We start from the raw sequence: 17,025 nt of genomic DNA, 5'->3' as shown, positions 1-17,025 counted from the left end.
TTTGATACAACATTAACGGTATCAGTCTCTTACCATGACAGTGAGGATGTGTTGTGCTCTAGCCTCGTGGTCCAGTCTCTCTGTAGTATACACCGTGCCAGTGTTGGGGTCAATACGGAACAGACGCAGGCTGGAGGGGTCGATGGCGCTGTGGAGGGAGTAGGTGAGACGGTGGCGCTCGTCACGGTCCGACGCTAACACCTGGACCACCTCCGTCTCCGGGGGCGTGTCCTCAGAGATGGTGATGTCATAGGTGGGCTGAGAGAAGACAGGAGCGTTGTCGTTGTTGTCCAACACTGTGATGTGGACCTAGAGAGGAGAAGTAGAGAGGGTTGTTGTGGGTAGGGTTACGCCAATATGTCATAGTACTACAACACACACATGTTTTTGTCTTCAGTCTTCAGTGGGAGTGAAGGGTAGGCCATAACATATTTGTGAGTCTGTCACAACTGTTATGTGAATAAGAGGTTTTTTGCGGGTCATGTATTTATATACACCATGTACCTGATATGCCAATCGAGACATATGTTTGCTGACGTGCTTGTTGTGTGTCATATACTGTGTTGACAGTTGATGACTCATGGAAACCTTGTGAGTCACAAACGGCAGATTCCCATCGCAGATGAGGCGGTTGAGTTGCGTAAGAAGGGCGTATTGGGAGGCCAACGGCAGGGAAGGCTAAATATAAGACAGAAGCAGCAGAGGTCTTCCTGCCGGTGACCAGCGGAGATTTCCCCCATTGGGCATCAGGCTGAGGCTCCATCTGTGATGGACAGCCTCTCATGACTGGCTCTACTGTCAGCACGTCTTACAGGTGTGTATGTGAGCCGTGTGTGTTTCAGGGTTCGTACAGACAGTAGTGGCAAGTCAAATTCAAGGACTTTTTCAATAATTAATATTGATTTTCAAGGACCATCAATTTGTAATAGTTCCTATTATGCAATTGTTTCTAGTCGCCAACAGATGGCAGTATATAGCCACAACCTCATGAATTTTTTTTATTAACTTACTATTTTTTATTTTATTTTATTTCACCTTCATTTAACCAGGTAGGCTAGTTGAGAACAAGTTCTCATTTGCAACTGCGACCTGGCCAAGATAAAGCAAAGCAGTGCGACACAAACAACAACACAGTTAACTACACATGGAATAAACAAGCATACAGTCAATAATACAGTAGAGAAAAGGTCCATACTGCGGGGAGAACAAGTATTTGATACACTGCCGATTTTGCAGGTTCCTCCTACATACAAAGGATGTAGAGGTCTGTACTTTTTATCATAGGTACACTGTGAGAGACAGAATCTAAAACAAAAATCTAGAAAATCACATTGTATGATTTTTAAGTAATTAAAAAAATACATGATTCACCACTTATTTACCACTATTTTCTATTTTACCCCTTTTCCTCCCCGCTACAACTCCCATACGGGCTCGGGAGAGACGAAGGTTGAAAGTCATGCGTCCTCCGATACACAACCCAACCTAGCCGCACTGCTTCTTAACACAGCATGCATCCAACCCGGAAGCCAGCCACACCAATGTGTCAGAGTAAACACTGTACACCTGGCATCCTTGGCTAGTGCGCACTGCATCCAGCCCACCACAGGAGTCACTGGTGTGCAATGAGACAAGGACATCCCTACTGACCAAGCCCTCCCTAACCCAGACAACACTAGGCCAATCGGCCTGGGCGTGAACCCAGGGTCTCTGATGGCACAGCTGGTGCTACAGTACAGCACCCTTAACCACTGCTCCACCCGGGAGGCCAGGACTGATGAAGTTGACTGATTTCCTGAAATCTTTGAAATAGTTGCATGTAGCATTTATATTTCTGTTCAGTGTACATAATATTAAATTGTATTTATATTTAAATTGTATTTATACCATAGACGACTACATTTTAGCTCCCAAAGGCTAGCCCAACACATAATGACATGAAAGTGAATTCTGACAGTGTAAAAGGCCCTTAGTTGTCTAAAATGTAATAAGATTAAAGACTGGGGACCCTTTTAACATTTTAGGGGACCCCACATGGGTCCCGAACCCCAAGTTTGGGAACCATTGTACAACTACCCTCTCTCCCTGCTTCCTCCAATGCTTCCCCTCTCTGCGTATCAAATCAGTCTTTTACCATGACAGTGAGGATGTGTCGTCATCAAGCTCGAGACCCTGGGTCTCGACCCCGCCCTGTGCAACTGGGTACTGGACTTCCTGACGGGCCGCCCCCCAGGTGGTGAGGGTAGGCAACAACATCTCCTCCCCGCTGATCCTCAACACGGGGGCCCCACAAGGGTGCGTTCTGAGCCCTCTCCTGTACTCCCTGTTCACCCACGACTGCGTGGCCACGCACGCCTCCAACTCAATCATCAAGTTTGCGGACGACACAACAGTGGTAGGCTTGATTACCAACAACGACGAGACGGCCTACAGGGAGGAGGTGAGGGCCCTCTGAGTGTGGTGTCAGGAAAATAACCTCACACTCAACGTCAACAAAACTAAGGAGATGATTGTGGACTTCAGGAAACAGCAGAGGGAACACCCCCCCTATCCACATCGATGGAACAGTAGTGGAGAGGGTAGCTAGTTTTAAGTTCCTCGGCATACACATCACAGACAAACTGAATTGGTCCACTCACACTGACAGCGTCGTGAAGAAGGCGCAGCAGCGCCTATTCAACCTCAGGAGGCTGAAGAAATTCGGCTTGTCACCAAAAGCACTCACAAACTTCTACAGATGCACAATCGAGAGCATCCTGGCGGGCTGTATCACCGCCTGGTACGGCAACTGCTCCGCCCTCAACCGTAAGGCTCTCCAGAGGGTAGTGAGGACAGCACAACGCATCACCGGGGGCAAACTACCTGCCCTCCAGGACACCTACACCACCCGTTGTTACAGGAAGGCCATAAAGATCATCAAGGACATCAACCACCGAACCACTGCCTGTTCACCCCGCTATCATCCAGAAGGCGAGGTCAGTACAGGTGCATCAAAGCTGGGACCGAGAGACTGAAAAACAGCTTCTATCTCAAGGCCATCAGACTGTTAAACAGCCACCACTAACATTGAGTGGCTGCTGCCAACACACTGTCATTGACACTGACCCAACTCCAGCCATTTTAATAATGGGAATTGATGGGAAATGATGTAAATATATCACCAGCCACTTTAAACAATGCTACCTTATATAATGTTACTTACCCTACATTATTCATCTCATATGCATATGTATATACTGTACTCTACATCATCGACTGCATCCTTATGTAACACATGTATCACTAGCCACTTTAACTATGCCACTTTGTTTACTTTGTCTACACACTCATCTCATATGTATATACTGTACTCGATACCATCTACTGTATGCTGCTCTGTACCATCACTCATTCATATATCCTTATGTACATGTTCCTTATCCCCTTACACTGTGTATAAGACAGTAGTTTTGGAATTGTTAGTTAGATTACTTGTTGGTTATCACTGCATTGTCGGAACTAGAAGCACAAGCATTTCGCTACACTCGCATTTAACATCTGCTAACCATGTGTATGTGAGAAATAACATTTGATTTGATTTGATTTGAAATCAAATCCAATGTTATTAGTCACATGGGCTGAATACAACAGGTTAAGGACCAGTGAACTGCTTACTTACGCGTCCCTAACCAACAATGCAGTTAAAATAAATAAGGCTAAGGATAAAAAATAAAAGTAACAAGTAATTAAAGAGCAGCAGTAAAATAACTATAGCGAGACAATATCTCCTTTGCCTCCTCCATTGCAGCCTGACTCACCACTGTCTGTCTCACTACTCTTTGTTATGAGAACTTATAGTAGCCCATCTTTTGATTATAGCTAGCTTAATTTCAGTCAGCTGCTCCTGCTGAGGTCAGGCTCTGTTCAACGTTAGCTTCTAACTTCATCCTTCTATCCAGGGGGGGGGTGTATTGTACACCCATAGGGATTTAGTGTAGGGACTGTGATGTGTGTGTGTGTTGGAATGAATAGCAAGGGGGTTTGGACAACGTGAACAGGTACCATCACGCAGGGTGTGACATGGTTTAATGGACCGACTTAGAAAGAGCTACACAGTCTGAGTAGAGAGTAGAGTAGCTGAGAGGGGATGTTTTTGGCTTCCTGTGCTCTAGCTAGCTACTAGACCTCTGTACTTAATGAGGATACCCACTGGGCACACACTGGTTGAATCAGCGCTGTCATTTACGTTGAACCAGCGAGGAATTGATGTTGAATTGACATCTGTGCGCAGTGGGTTGGCTCTCCCTTTCAGGGCACACAGCAGTAAAGCTCCGTTGTAGTTCCCTCCAGCTATCATTCTGAACGAACAGAGGGAGAGAGAGAGCGATGAAAGGGAGAGGGGGGAAATTGAAAAATGTGATGTGAGTGAATGTGTTCATAATAATCTAAATCTATAGCATTATCACTATCAGCAAACTATCATTTTCACCAGGGAACTCGTTTCCCTGTCACATAGTCTCAGAATGCTTTACAAAAACGTTGCCATGCACCGTAGGAACAGGACAGACAGACGGATATGACAAAATGACAAAATACATATGAATATAAATTATATGTATGAATTTGTCCTTTGCGCACGTCTAATTCCTGGGTATTGAAAAGCACTGGCCCTGAAAATGACAACGGAGAGAACAGGTAGAGTGACATATGTGTGAAACGGACTGTCATAGGGTAATTATAAGGTGTCTTGCAAGCACATTCCATATGTCAGCCATTCCCTTCCGCTCTATAGAAATGCTAATCCATTCTACTGTGTGTGTGTGTGTGTGTGTGTGTGTGTGTGTGTGTGTGTGTGTGTGTGTGTGTGTGTGTGTGTGTGTGTGTGTGTGTGTGTGTGTGTGTGTGTGTGTGTGTGTGTGTGTGTGTGTGTGTGTGTGTGTGTGTGTGTGTGTGTGCGTGTGTGCGTGCGTGCGTGTGTGTGTGCGTGCGTGCGTCTGCGTGTCCTGTTCTGCCACAGTCACCTGCATTTAACACACAATGAACACACATTGTATATGACATGACATCTAAAAGAGGAAAGAGAAATACAGGTATATTTCCTATCAATTTCAATTGTGATATTTAAATTGCAATATTTAAATTGCGATATTTAAATTGTGTCCCAAACCACTTTAGAACATGACAGTCCTAACTTAAACAGAGAATGATGATCTTCACACGAGCTCAGTTTACACACTAAAAATCTTGTTCCTTTTTGTTTGGAATGTTCAACCACAGCACAGCCTGAACAGTGCAAAGGATCAGAGCAGGACGTGACAGGACAGGGGAGGCTATTGTCCTCTGTACACATCGCGTCCTTGACCAGAGGAATTAAACGTGGGGGAAGAGAGTGCTCCGATCACTCTGATAGGACTTTGACAAGCCGCACGCCATCATTCATGTGACAATGTGACGGGCGCCATCCATCAAACCATTTAAAGACGTTTTTCAAAATGGTCGATGGAAAGAAAAATACATGTCATTGGGAATGGGGGTGTAGTGTCTGTCTATGAAGGCGAGGTCTGTGTATATGGTTTCAAATGTAACTATAATAGAAATATATATTCAAATATTAGAAGCACATACAGCACCAGTCAAAAGTTTGGACACACCTAATCATTCAAGGGTTTTCTTTATTTTTGACTATTTTTTACATTGTAGAATAATAGTGAAGACATCAAAACTATGAAATAACACATATGTAGTAGTCAAAATCAAAATATATTTGAGATTCTTCAAAGTCGCCACCTGTTGCCTAGATGACAGCATTGTACACTCATGGCATTCTCTCAACCTGCTTCATGAGGAATGCTTTTCCAACAGTCTTGAAGGAGACAATATGCTGAGCACTTGTTGGCTGCTTTCCCTTCATTCTGCGGTCCAACTCATCCCCAACTATCTCAAATACAGTGCCTTGCGAAAGTATTCGGCCCCTTTGAACTTTGCGACCTTTTGCCACATTTCAGGCTTCAAACATAAAGATATAAAACTGTATTTTTTTTGTGAAGAATCAACAACAAGTGGGACACAATCATGAAGTGGAACGACATTTATTGGATATTTCAAACTTTTTTAACAAATCAAAAACTGAAAAATTGGGTGTGCAAAAACATTCAGCCCCCTTAAGTTAATACTTTGTAGCGCCACCTTTTGCTGCGATTACAGCTGTCACTTGGGGTATGTCTCTATCAGTTTTGCATATCGAGAGACTGAATTTTTTTCCCATTCCTCCTTGCAAAACATCACCTCCTTCTCCATGCTTCACGGTGGGAACCACACATGCAGAGATCATCCGTTCACCAACTCTGCGTCTCACAAAGACACGGCAGTTGGAACCAAAGATCGTACATTTGGACTCATCAGACAGATTCCGAACCGTATCTCCATTACTCGTGTTTCTTGGCCAAACCAAGTCTCTTCTTATTATTATCCTTTAGTAGTGGTTTCTTTGCAGCAATTTGACCATGAAGGCCTGATTCACACAGTCTCCTCTGAACAGTTGATGTTGAGATGTGGCTGTTACTTGAACTCTGTGAAGCATTTATTTGGGCTGCAATCTGAGGAGCAGTTAACTGTAGCGAACTTATCCTTTGCAGCAGAGGTGACTCTGGGTCCTCCTTTCCTGTGGCGGTCCTCATGAGACTCAGTTTTATCATAGCGGTTGAAGGTTTTTGCGACTTTGAAGTTCTTTAAATTTTCCGTATTGACTGACCATGTCTTAAAGTAGTGATGGACTGTCGTTTCTCTTTGCTTATTCGAGCTGTTTTTGCCATAATATGGACTTAATCTTTTACCAAATAGGGCTATCTTCTGTATACCACCCCTACTTTGTCACAACACAACTGATTGGCTCAAACACATTAAGAAGGAAAGAAATTCCGCACGTTGACTTGTATCAAGGCACACCTGTTAATTGAAATTGTTAATTGAAATGCATTCCAGGTGAATACCTCATGAAGCTGGTTGAGAGAATGCCAAGAGTGTGCAAAGCTGTCATCAAGGCAAAGGGTGGCTACCTTGAAAAATTTCAAATATAAAATATACTTTCTTGGTTACTACATGATTGCATATGTGCTATTTCATAGTTTTTATATCTTCACTATTATTCTACAATGTAGAATGTAAAAATAAAGAAAAACCCAGGAATGAGTAAGTGTGTCCAAACTTTTGACTGGTACTGTATGTGGTTTATCATGTACTTTATGAGGGTGTGTGTGAGGGTGCATGCGTGTTTATGCATATTCAGATGTATTGTTGGTAGCACGCCAAAATCAACATGTACAGGTAGGAGATTTGGCTCTTTCTGAGAATAAATAGAGATATGATATGTTGCGTCTCCAGCTGCAGTACCTGTGTGGCTGCAGAGTTGGTCCCGTCCGTCACCTCCACAGTCATGTTGTAGAAGGAGCGCTGCTCAGCGTCAAGAGGCTTAGCGATGATGATGGTGCCCACGCCCTTCTCTATGTCAAACAGACTGTCAGTGTTACCGCCTGGCCAGGAGGGGGAGATAGAGAGCAGAGGGGTTTAGAGACAGATGGGGGGGACTAGTTTATTAATATCACACTCTTTTCTCTCTCACTCACATGCTCTTTTCTCTCTCTCTCTCTCTCTCTCTCTCTCTCTCTCTCTCTCTCTCTCTCTCTCTCTCTCTCTCTCTCTCTCTCTCTCTCTCTCTCTCACACACACAAACTCTATCACAAGTAAAACATATTTTTAAACAAGTGTATGGATCTGTGATAGTGAAAAACAGAGAAGGAGACTGAATTGTGGCTGTGACAGTGTTGTGGGGAGTGTATGATCTGAACAATTCCTGGCGCTCTCTGCCAGGGAATACATAAATAGACACAAACACACACAAATACAACATTACACAAAAAGTGCACACACATAAACAAATAGGGAGTGGGCATGCACAATCACTTGGTTCACAAACACAAGTGTGTGTGTGTGTGTGTGTGTGTGTGTGTGTGTGTGTGTGTGTGTGTGTGTGTGTGTGTGTGTGTGTGTGTGTGTGTGTGTGTGTGTGTGTGTGTGTGTGTGTGTGTGTGTGTGTGTGTGTGTGTGTGTGTGTGTGTGTGTGTGTGTGTGTGTGTCTTCCTAACAATCTGTGAGTAATTACTAGGTTCAGACAGATCCAATGAGACTGTGACTAACTGAAGTCTTTACTCCTCTTCCAAATAACAATTAAGAGACAGAGACCCAGTAAACAAGAGAGCCCTCAAAGACTGAATTAACAGAGCCCTCAAAGACTGAATTAACAGAGCCCTCAAAGACTGAATTAACAGAGCCCTCAAAGACTGAATTAACAGAGCCCTCAAAGACTGAATTAACAGAGCCCTCAAAGACTGAATTAACAGAGCCCTCAAAGACTGAATTAACAGAGCCTTCAAAGACTGAATTAACAGAGCCCTCAAAGACTGAATTAACAGAGCCTTCAAAGACTGAATTAACAGAGCCCTCAAAGACTGAATTAACAGAGCCCTCAACGACTGAATTAACAGAGCCTTCAAAGACTGAATTAACAGAGCCTTCAAAGACTGAATTAACAGAGCCTTCAAAGACTGAATTAACAGAGCCCTCAAAGACTGAATTAACAGAGCCCTCAAAGACTGAATTAACAGAGCCCTCAAAGACTGAATTAACAGAGCCCTCAAAGACTGAATTAACAGAGCCCTCAAAGACTGAATTAACAGAGCCCTCAAAGACTGAATTAACAGAGCCTTCAAAGACTGAATTAACAGAGCCCTCAAAGACTGAATTAACAGAGCCTTCAAAGACTGAATTAACAGAGCCCTCAAAGACTGAATTAACAGAGCCCTCAACGACTGAATTAACAGAGCCTTCAAAGACTGAATTAACAGAGCCTTCAAAGACTGAATTAACAGAGCCTTCAAAGACTGAATTAACAGAGCCCTCAAAGACAGAATTAACAGAGCCATCAAAGACTGAATTAACAGAGGCTTCAAAGACTGAATTAACAGAGCCCTCAAAGACTGAATTAACAGAGCCTTCAAAGACTGAATTAACAGAGCCCTCAAAGACTGAATTAACAGAGCCTTCAAAGACTGAATTAACAGAGCCCTCAAAGACTGAATTAACAGAGCCTTCAGACTGAATTAACAGAGCCCTCAAATGCTGAATTAACAGAGCCTTCAAAGACTGAATTAACAGAGCCTTCAAAGACTGAATTAACAGAGCCTTCAAAGACTGAATTAACAGAGCCCTCAAAGACTGAATTAACAGAGCCTTCAAAGACTGAATTAACAGAGCCCTCAAAGACTGAATTAACAGAGCCCTCAAATACTGAATTAACAGAGCCCTCAAAGACTGAATTAACAGAGCCCTCAAATACTGAATTAACAGAGCCTGTGTCAATGGAGCTCCAGCCGTGAATGGGTTTGAGTCTGAAATGAGCCCACTAAGACCGGCTGTAATTAAACCACAGCCTCATCTCTGCTACCTAATTGATTTAAATTGACATTTAGGCCTCACGCGGATCCCAGCTCACAGCTCAGAGTGTGGTGTGATGTAAGGGTCCAGAGTATGTGTGTCGTATGTGTGTGAGGGTAAGAGAATGTGAGAAAGTGTCTGCTTGTCTGCATGCCTGTGTGTATACTATCAAATCAAATCACATTGTATTGGTCACATGCAGATGTTATTGTGGGTGTCGCGGAATGCTTGTGTTCCTATCTCCAACAGTGCAGTAATATCTAACAATTCACAACAATACACACACATCTAAAAGTGAAAGAACGGAATGAAGAAATGTATAAATATATTGAATGAGTATGTGTGTATGACTGAGATTATGTGTGTGTGTGTGTGTGTGTGTGTGTGTGTGTGTGTGTGTGTGTGTGTGTGTGTGTGTGTGTGTGTGTGTGTGTGTGTGTGTGTGTGTGTGTGTGTGTGTGTGTGTGTGTGTGTGTGTGTCACTCGTGGTGCAGACTCAAAGGGATTCCACCCCGGCGTCTCTGTTTAATAAAGCCATGACCTCAGCCCAGCATCAGCTAAGGCTATAACGCTCCACCACTCAACCATGTGTGTGTGTGTGTGTGTGTGTGTGTGTGTGTGTGTGTGTGTGTGTGTGTGTGTGTGTGTGTGTGTGTGTGTGTGTGTGTGTGTGTGTGTGTGTGTGTGTGTGTGTGTGTGTGTGTGTGTGTGTGTGTGTGTGTGTGTGTGTGCGTGCGTGCGTGCGTGTGTCCTATTTGTGCTTGGGTTAGGATAAACACTTCCAGTTCTCCATCATTTGTCTCTTAAACAATTCTAACTCCAGTGATGGAGTCCTAATAGCTTTCCTCAAAAGGAAGACACTAAAAACAGCCACGCCCCTTTCTCTTTCCATTCACTTCTGCTAACAGTAATCTAGTGCTTTTACAGTTCAGTATGCTGATAAGAATCATATCCGTAACAGATGATTTTACACTCATTAGAGGAGTGCAACATACATGACAATAAAATAAAGCGTACAGTATTATGAAAAATAAGCCATTGAAGAGGATTAAAATCCAACTATGGAGGCTTCAGAAGTGCCTCTGTCTGTCTGTCTGGAGCCATCCTATATGACCCAACCAACCCAACCCTCCATTTTGGGAAAGGAGGCACTGAGGTTTGGCACGGCGGAAACCCGGGCGACCGGAAAAAGAACAGTTCCCTTCCACCAAATTATAGAGGGGAAACCGAACCCACAGCGACATGACTGTTATTAAACCCTCTGTTGAATGCTAAAATTGCTTCCCTCAGTCTCTCCATTCAGATTAGTAAGGGAAGCCGCTCCAGTGCTTAAAAACACTCTGGCAGGCATATTTATATTCCTTTCAACGAAGGAGGACGGGAGAAAGTTTGTGTTTGGCGTAAATAGATAAAACAAAGCAAATTAACAAAAGAAGAGGGAAAGGAGGACACTGTTCAGAAATTAGTTAATGAGTACAACGAATCCTTCGCTAACTAGCTTCAATCGGTTGAGAAAATGGCTGAGATATAGTTTGATTGAGTGAGTAGGGATTTCTGGGATTGATTGGTATTGGCTGGACCGGGGACATAGGATAAAACTGAATTGGCATCATCATCACAGTCATGCTTTGTCTAGATTGGCTTGATATATAGAACCCAGCTGTCTAGACTGACTTGATATATAGAACCCAGCTGTCTGGATTGACTTGATATATAGAACACAGCTGTCTGGATTGACTTGATATATAGAACACAGCTGTCTGGATTGACTTGATATATAGAACACAGCTGTCTGGATTGACTTGATATATAGAACACAGCTGTCTGGATTGACTTGATATATAGAACACAGCTGTCTGGATTGACTTGATATATAGAAACCAGCTGTCTGGATTGACTTGATATATAGAAACAGGCAGTTAACCCACTGTTCCTAGGCCGTCATTGAAAATAAGAATTTGTTCTTAACTGACTTGCCTAGTAAAATAAAGGTAAAATATATATATATAGAACCCAGCTGTCTGGATTGACTTGATATATAGAAACCAGCTGTCTGGATTGACTTGATATATAGAACACAGCTGTCTGGATTGACTTGATATATAGAAGTCTGGATTGACTTGATATATAGAAGTCTGGATTGACTTGATACATAGAACCCAGCTGTCTGGATTGACTTGATATATAGAAACCAGCTGTCTGGATTGACTTGATATATAGAACACAGCTGTCTGGATTGACTTGATATATAGAAGTCTGGATTGACTTGATACATAGAAACCAGCTGTCTGGATTGATTAGATATATAGATGTCTGGATTGACTTGATATATAGAAACCAGCTGTCTGGATTGACTTGATATATAGAAGTCTGGATTGACTTGATATATAGAAGTCTGGATTGACTTGATATATAGAAGTCTGGATTGACTTGATATATAGAAACCAGCTGTCTGGATTGACTTGATATATAGAAGTCTGGATTGACTTGATTACATAGAAACCAGCTGTCTGGATTGATTAGATATCTAGAAGTCTGGATTGACTTGATGTTTAGAAGTCTGGATTGACTTGATATATAGAAACCAGCTGTCTGGATTGAATTGACATATATAAGTCTGGATTGACTTGATATAATAGAAACCAGCTGTATGGATTGAGTTGATATATAGATGTCTGGATTGACTTGATATATAGAAACCAGCTGTCTGGATTGATTTGATATATAGAAGTCTGGATTGACTTGATGTTTAGAAGTCTGGATTGACTTGATATATAGAAACCAGCTGTCTGGATTGAATTGACATATAGAAGTCTGGATTGACTTGATATATAGAAACCAGCTGTCTGGATTGACTTGATATATAGATGTCTGGATTGACTTGATATATAGAACACAGCTGTCTGGATTGAGTTGATATATAGATGTCTGGATTGACTTGATATATAGAAACCAGCTGTCTGGATTGACTTGATATATAGATGTCTGGATTGACTTGATATATAGAACACAGCTGTCTGGATTGAGTTGATATATAGATGTCTGGATTGACTTGATATATAGAACACAGCTGTCTGGATTGAGTTGATATATAGATGTCTGGATTGACTTGATATATAGAAACCAGCTGTCTGGATTGACTTGATATATAGAAGTCTGGATTGACTTGATATATAGAAACCAGCTGTCTGGATTGACTTGATATATAGAAGTCTGGATTGACTTGATATATAGAAACCAGCTGTCTGGATTGAGTTGATATATAGATGTCTGGATTGACTTGATATATAGAAACCAGCTGTCTGGATTGACTTGATATATAGAAACCAGCTGTCTGGATTGAGTTGATATATAGATGTCTGGATTGACTTGATATATAGAAACCAGCTGTCTGGATTGACTTGATATATAGAAGTCTGGATTGACTTGATATATAGAAACCAGCTGTCTGGATTGAGTTGATATATAGAACACAGCTGTCTGGATTGACTTGATGTATAGAACACAGCTGTCTGGATTGACTTGATATATAGAACACAGCTGTCTGGATTGACTTGATGTATAGAACACAGCTGTCTGGATTGACTTGATATATAGAACCCATCTGTCTGGATTGACTTGATATATAGAACCCAGCTGTCTAGATTGACTTGATATATAGAACCCATCTGCTCAGAATATAGCGTAGGGTTGTGGTGGCTCGTCTATAAGAGGACAACTTCATGATGTGTTTATAGGATGTGCTGGCTGGGTGGTTAACATGGTAAACGTTGAGTGATTAAAACAGCAGCCGTTTGGACGGTGTGTGTGTGTGTGTTTAGGAGGTTTAATAGCAGCTAAACTATAGTCAAATGACTATGTTTTACTTTCTGGGCAGTAATGCGTTTAGCAGTGGATTAGTGTTTACGTGTGTCTGTGTGCAGGTGCATAATTAAGTGTGTGTGTCAGTGTGTGAGCGTGGTGTGTGTGTGCGTGCGGTCTTCTGGTGAATAATGGCCTGGGCTGTCTGGGTCTGGCCCGTAAATGAATCACAGTGTTTAGCTCCTCTACTCTCACCTGGCCCCTGAGCGCACACACACACACACACACACACACACACACACACACACACACACACACACACACACACACACACACACACACACACACACACACACACACACACACACACACACACACACACACACACACACACACACACACACACACACACCTGGGCATTTTCCTATAACACTCCCTCCATCTCCTCACTCTAATCCAATCCATCCCTGATGCTGTACCACCTATGTCTTTCCTTTCTCCATCTTCCACTAAGCCCCTCTCTCTTTAATAAGTCTTACCTCTTCTCCTCTCTTTCTCCATCTTCCACTAAGCCCCTCTCTCTTTAATAAGTCTTACCTCTTCTCCTCTCTTTCTCCATCTTCCACTAAGCCCCTCTCTCTTTAATAAGTCTTACCTCTTCTCCTCTCTTTCTCCATCTTCCACTAAGCCCCTCTCTCTTTAATAAGTCTTACCTCTTCTCCTCTCTTTCTCCATCTTCCACTAAGCTCCCCTCTCTTTAATAAGTCTTACCTCTTCTCCTCTCTTTCTCCATCTTCCACTAAGCCCCTCTCTCTTTAATAAGTCTTACCTCTTCTCCTCTCTTTCTCCATCTTCCACTAAGCTCCTCTCTCTTTAATAAGTCTTACCTCTTCTCCTCTCTTTCTCCATCTTCCACTAAGCCCCTCTCTCTTTAATAAGTCTTACCTCTTCTCCTCTCTTTCTCCATCTTCCACTAAGCCCCTCTCTCTTTAATAAGTCTTACCTCTTCTCCTCTCTTTCTCCATCTTCCACTAAGCCCCTCTCTCTTTAATAAGTCTTACCTCTTCTCCTCTCTTTCTCTTCTGATCTCTGCTCCTTCCATTTTTAAATCTCTCATTTCACTCCTCCACTTTCCATCTCTTCTTCACTCGGTCCCTCTCTCATTTTCTCCTGTCCTCTTTCTCTTTCCCTCTCTCTATCGTTATCTCTACCCCTCGCCTCTCCCTCTCTCTCCCTCCATCCTCTCCCTGTTGGTTCCTCTGATTGGAAAGGTGCCTGTGGCAGAGCAACAGACAGTTACAGTGAGGGACCCTCTCTAACCAGGGGCACAGTGACCATGTGTTCACCCCTAACCCACAACTCCCACTAACCAGCCATCCACTTAATTGGGTCGTCAGTGGGAGGTGTATGTAATAATGTAGTGTGTGTGTGTATGTGTCTGTATGTGTGTGCGTGCGTGTATGTGTGTCTGTGTGAGTACAAAAGAGTGTGTGCATTGTTTTGTGTGGGTAAGTGTTTGTGTGTGTCCGTACGTGTGTTCCTGCATGTATGTGTGCTTGTGCGTGTGTTTCCACCTCTGTGTGTGTGTGTGTGTGTCGCTGACAGCTCAGGGATGGTGGGCGTGATGTTTCCCCAAACACGGATGCTTTAGCAGGTCATTAGACAAAGCTGTCGCCAGGGTCGCTCAGGGACCATTGCCATGGCAGCAGATATGGGCTTCACTATAAAGGGACACCACAGAGTCTGATAGCCAATTTAGTACAGCAAGGAATTTCTCGAAAACGAATCACTTACCTTGGAAGAAAGAGTTACAGTGTACATTATACATGTGGGAAGCACACACAAACACACCAAAACACACATCCAAACTCTGTTGAGCTTCTGAGTGGGATGTACATTACACAAACACACACACACACACACACACACACACACACACACACACACACACACACACACACACACACACACACACACACACACACACACACACACACACACACACACACACACACACACACACACAAAAACACAAACTCACACACATCCACTCTGTCGAGCTTCTGTGTAGGGAAAACCCCTGTTACCTGCCCCACCCCCTTTGTCTCAAACCAACCAATCAGAAGAAGGCGTGAGCAGCACTGGGCACACAGTGAATGATGGGAAAAGCACAGGTGAATGATGGGTAAAATAAAAGAGGAAGGAAAGGAAAAGGAAGCAGAAAAAAGCAGTTCGGAGTCAAACTGAGATACCTTCTGTGGAACAGTTCCTGCCACAAGCCGTCTGCAGTATATAGAACATCTCACGGAAAGGCCTGGGACCTTCCAGACACGAAGCATTGAGAGAGAAGAGAAGAGGAGAGAAAGAGTGAGACAGGGAGAAAGGAAAGAAGAGAGACAGGGGGAGAGGGTGTGAAGGGGAGTGGATGTGAGACAGAAACGGGGGGAAAGAGAGAGGGTGAGGAATGATAATGGTAAAAGGGGAGGATGTTGAAAGAGAGAGGGTGAGGAATGAGGGTGAGGAATGATAATGATAAAATGTTTGGAAGAGGAGGATGAAAGAGAAGGTGAGTAAAATAAGGAAAGAATGGAAGGACAGGGAGATACATAGGGCAAAGGGATGAGGAATTAAAAGGAGGGAGAGAGAAGGAGAGAGAGATGTGATTCCAGAGGAGAAAACAGGTGAGGCATTGAGCAGAGAAAAGAGGAGGAGAGGGGTATACAGGAGAGTAGAGTAGTAGGCCAGAGAGAGCAGCCATAGCCAGAGAGAGCTTAGAGCTGGAAGCACAAGCCAGAAGGTATCTCCCACTGGAACACACACTGACCGCCACTGCTCAGTGACAACAAAAGAGAGATGGATCATGGAGCATTCTGGGAAATGACCGTGTAGTCCATCCACTTGTCTCTGGACTGAATGCGCTCAACATAAACTTAACTACCCACAGTGCAGTCCGGCTAGAGAATTGTCAGCTTTATAAATATTATATTACATTATATAAAAAATAGTTATATAGACGGACCACAATCAATTCCTAGAAAGTTGAACAGCCTAATCATGTTAATTCTAACAAAACTTAATTTCTAATAAAACTAAATGGATTTTACAATGTTTATTAAATGAATGACAATTATTAAAGCAAGATTAAAACCGACTAGCTTTGACAGTAATTCAAATACTTATTTTCCACCATAATTTGCAAATCAATTAATTAAAAATCCTACAATGTGATTTTCTGGATTTTTTCCCCTCATTTTGTCTGTCATAGTTGAAGTGTACCTATGATGAAAATTACAGGCCTCTCATCTTTTTAAGTAATATAATAATAGTGGGAGAACTTGCACAATTGGTGGCTGACTAAATACTTCTTTGCCCCACTGTATTTAAGCACTTTAAAGGGGCAGTTAATTTCAAAATGTAAGATGTTGTCAATCTTCCAAAGAGAGTGAATTAACCCCTTTAAGCACATGGCATTTTTCTCCATTAGAGTCCCAGACAGGGATTTTGAGACATCTCAATTGCTTCTCCACTGACATACAGACCTTTACAGCTGGTGGTTTGTGCTCAAATCGCCATGGTGACCGTGGGATGGCAGAGGAGAGAGAGAGAGAGACACACTGGCAACAGACCATGCAGTGAGGTCACAGTCCCTGAGCTGGGCCTCACGCACAAACACACACATCAAACCAAACCGTCAGCCCAAACCCCATGCACCAATAATGGTACACAGCCTACCTGACTGACCTCACCTCAGCCAGT

General features: G+C 42.9%; 1 protein-coding gene across 1 annotated transcript in view; it reads right to left on the bottom strand.

Annotated features, from left to right (window-relative positions):
* Positions 1-17,025, bottom strand: part of LOC124006375 (protocadherin Fat 3-like) — a 378,106-nt gene that overhangs the window by 82,973 nt on the left and 278,108 nt on the right. The window contains 3 exon segments of the mRNA XM_046316357.1: positions 34-309; positions 7,369-7,508; positions 15,522-15,590. Of these exon segments, the coding sequence (XP_046172313.1) occupies positions 34-309; positions 7,369-7,508; positions 15,522-15,590 (485 nt within the window).

This window comes from Oncorhynchus gorbuscha, linkage group LG19 (assembly GCF_021184085.1).
Source record: "Oncorhynchus gorbuscha isolate QuinsamMale2020 ecotype Even-year linkage group LG19, OgorEven_v1.0, whole genome shotgun sequence".
NCBI lineage: Eukaryota > Metazoa > Chordata > Actinopteri > Salmoniformes > Salmonidae > Oncorhynchus > Oncorhynchus gorbuscha.
This window is presented reverse-complemented; position numbering and strand designations above follow the sequence as displayed.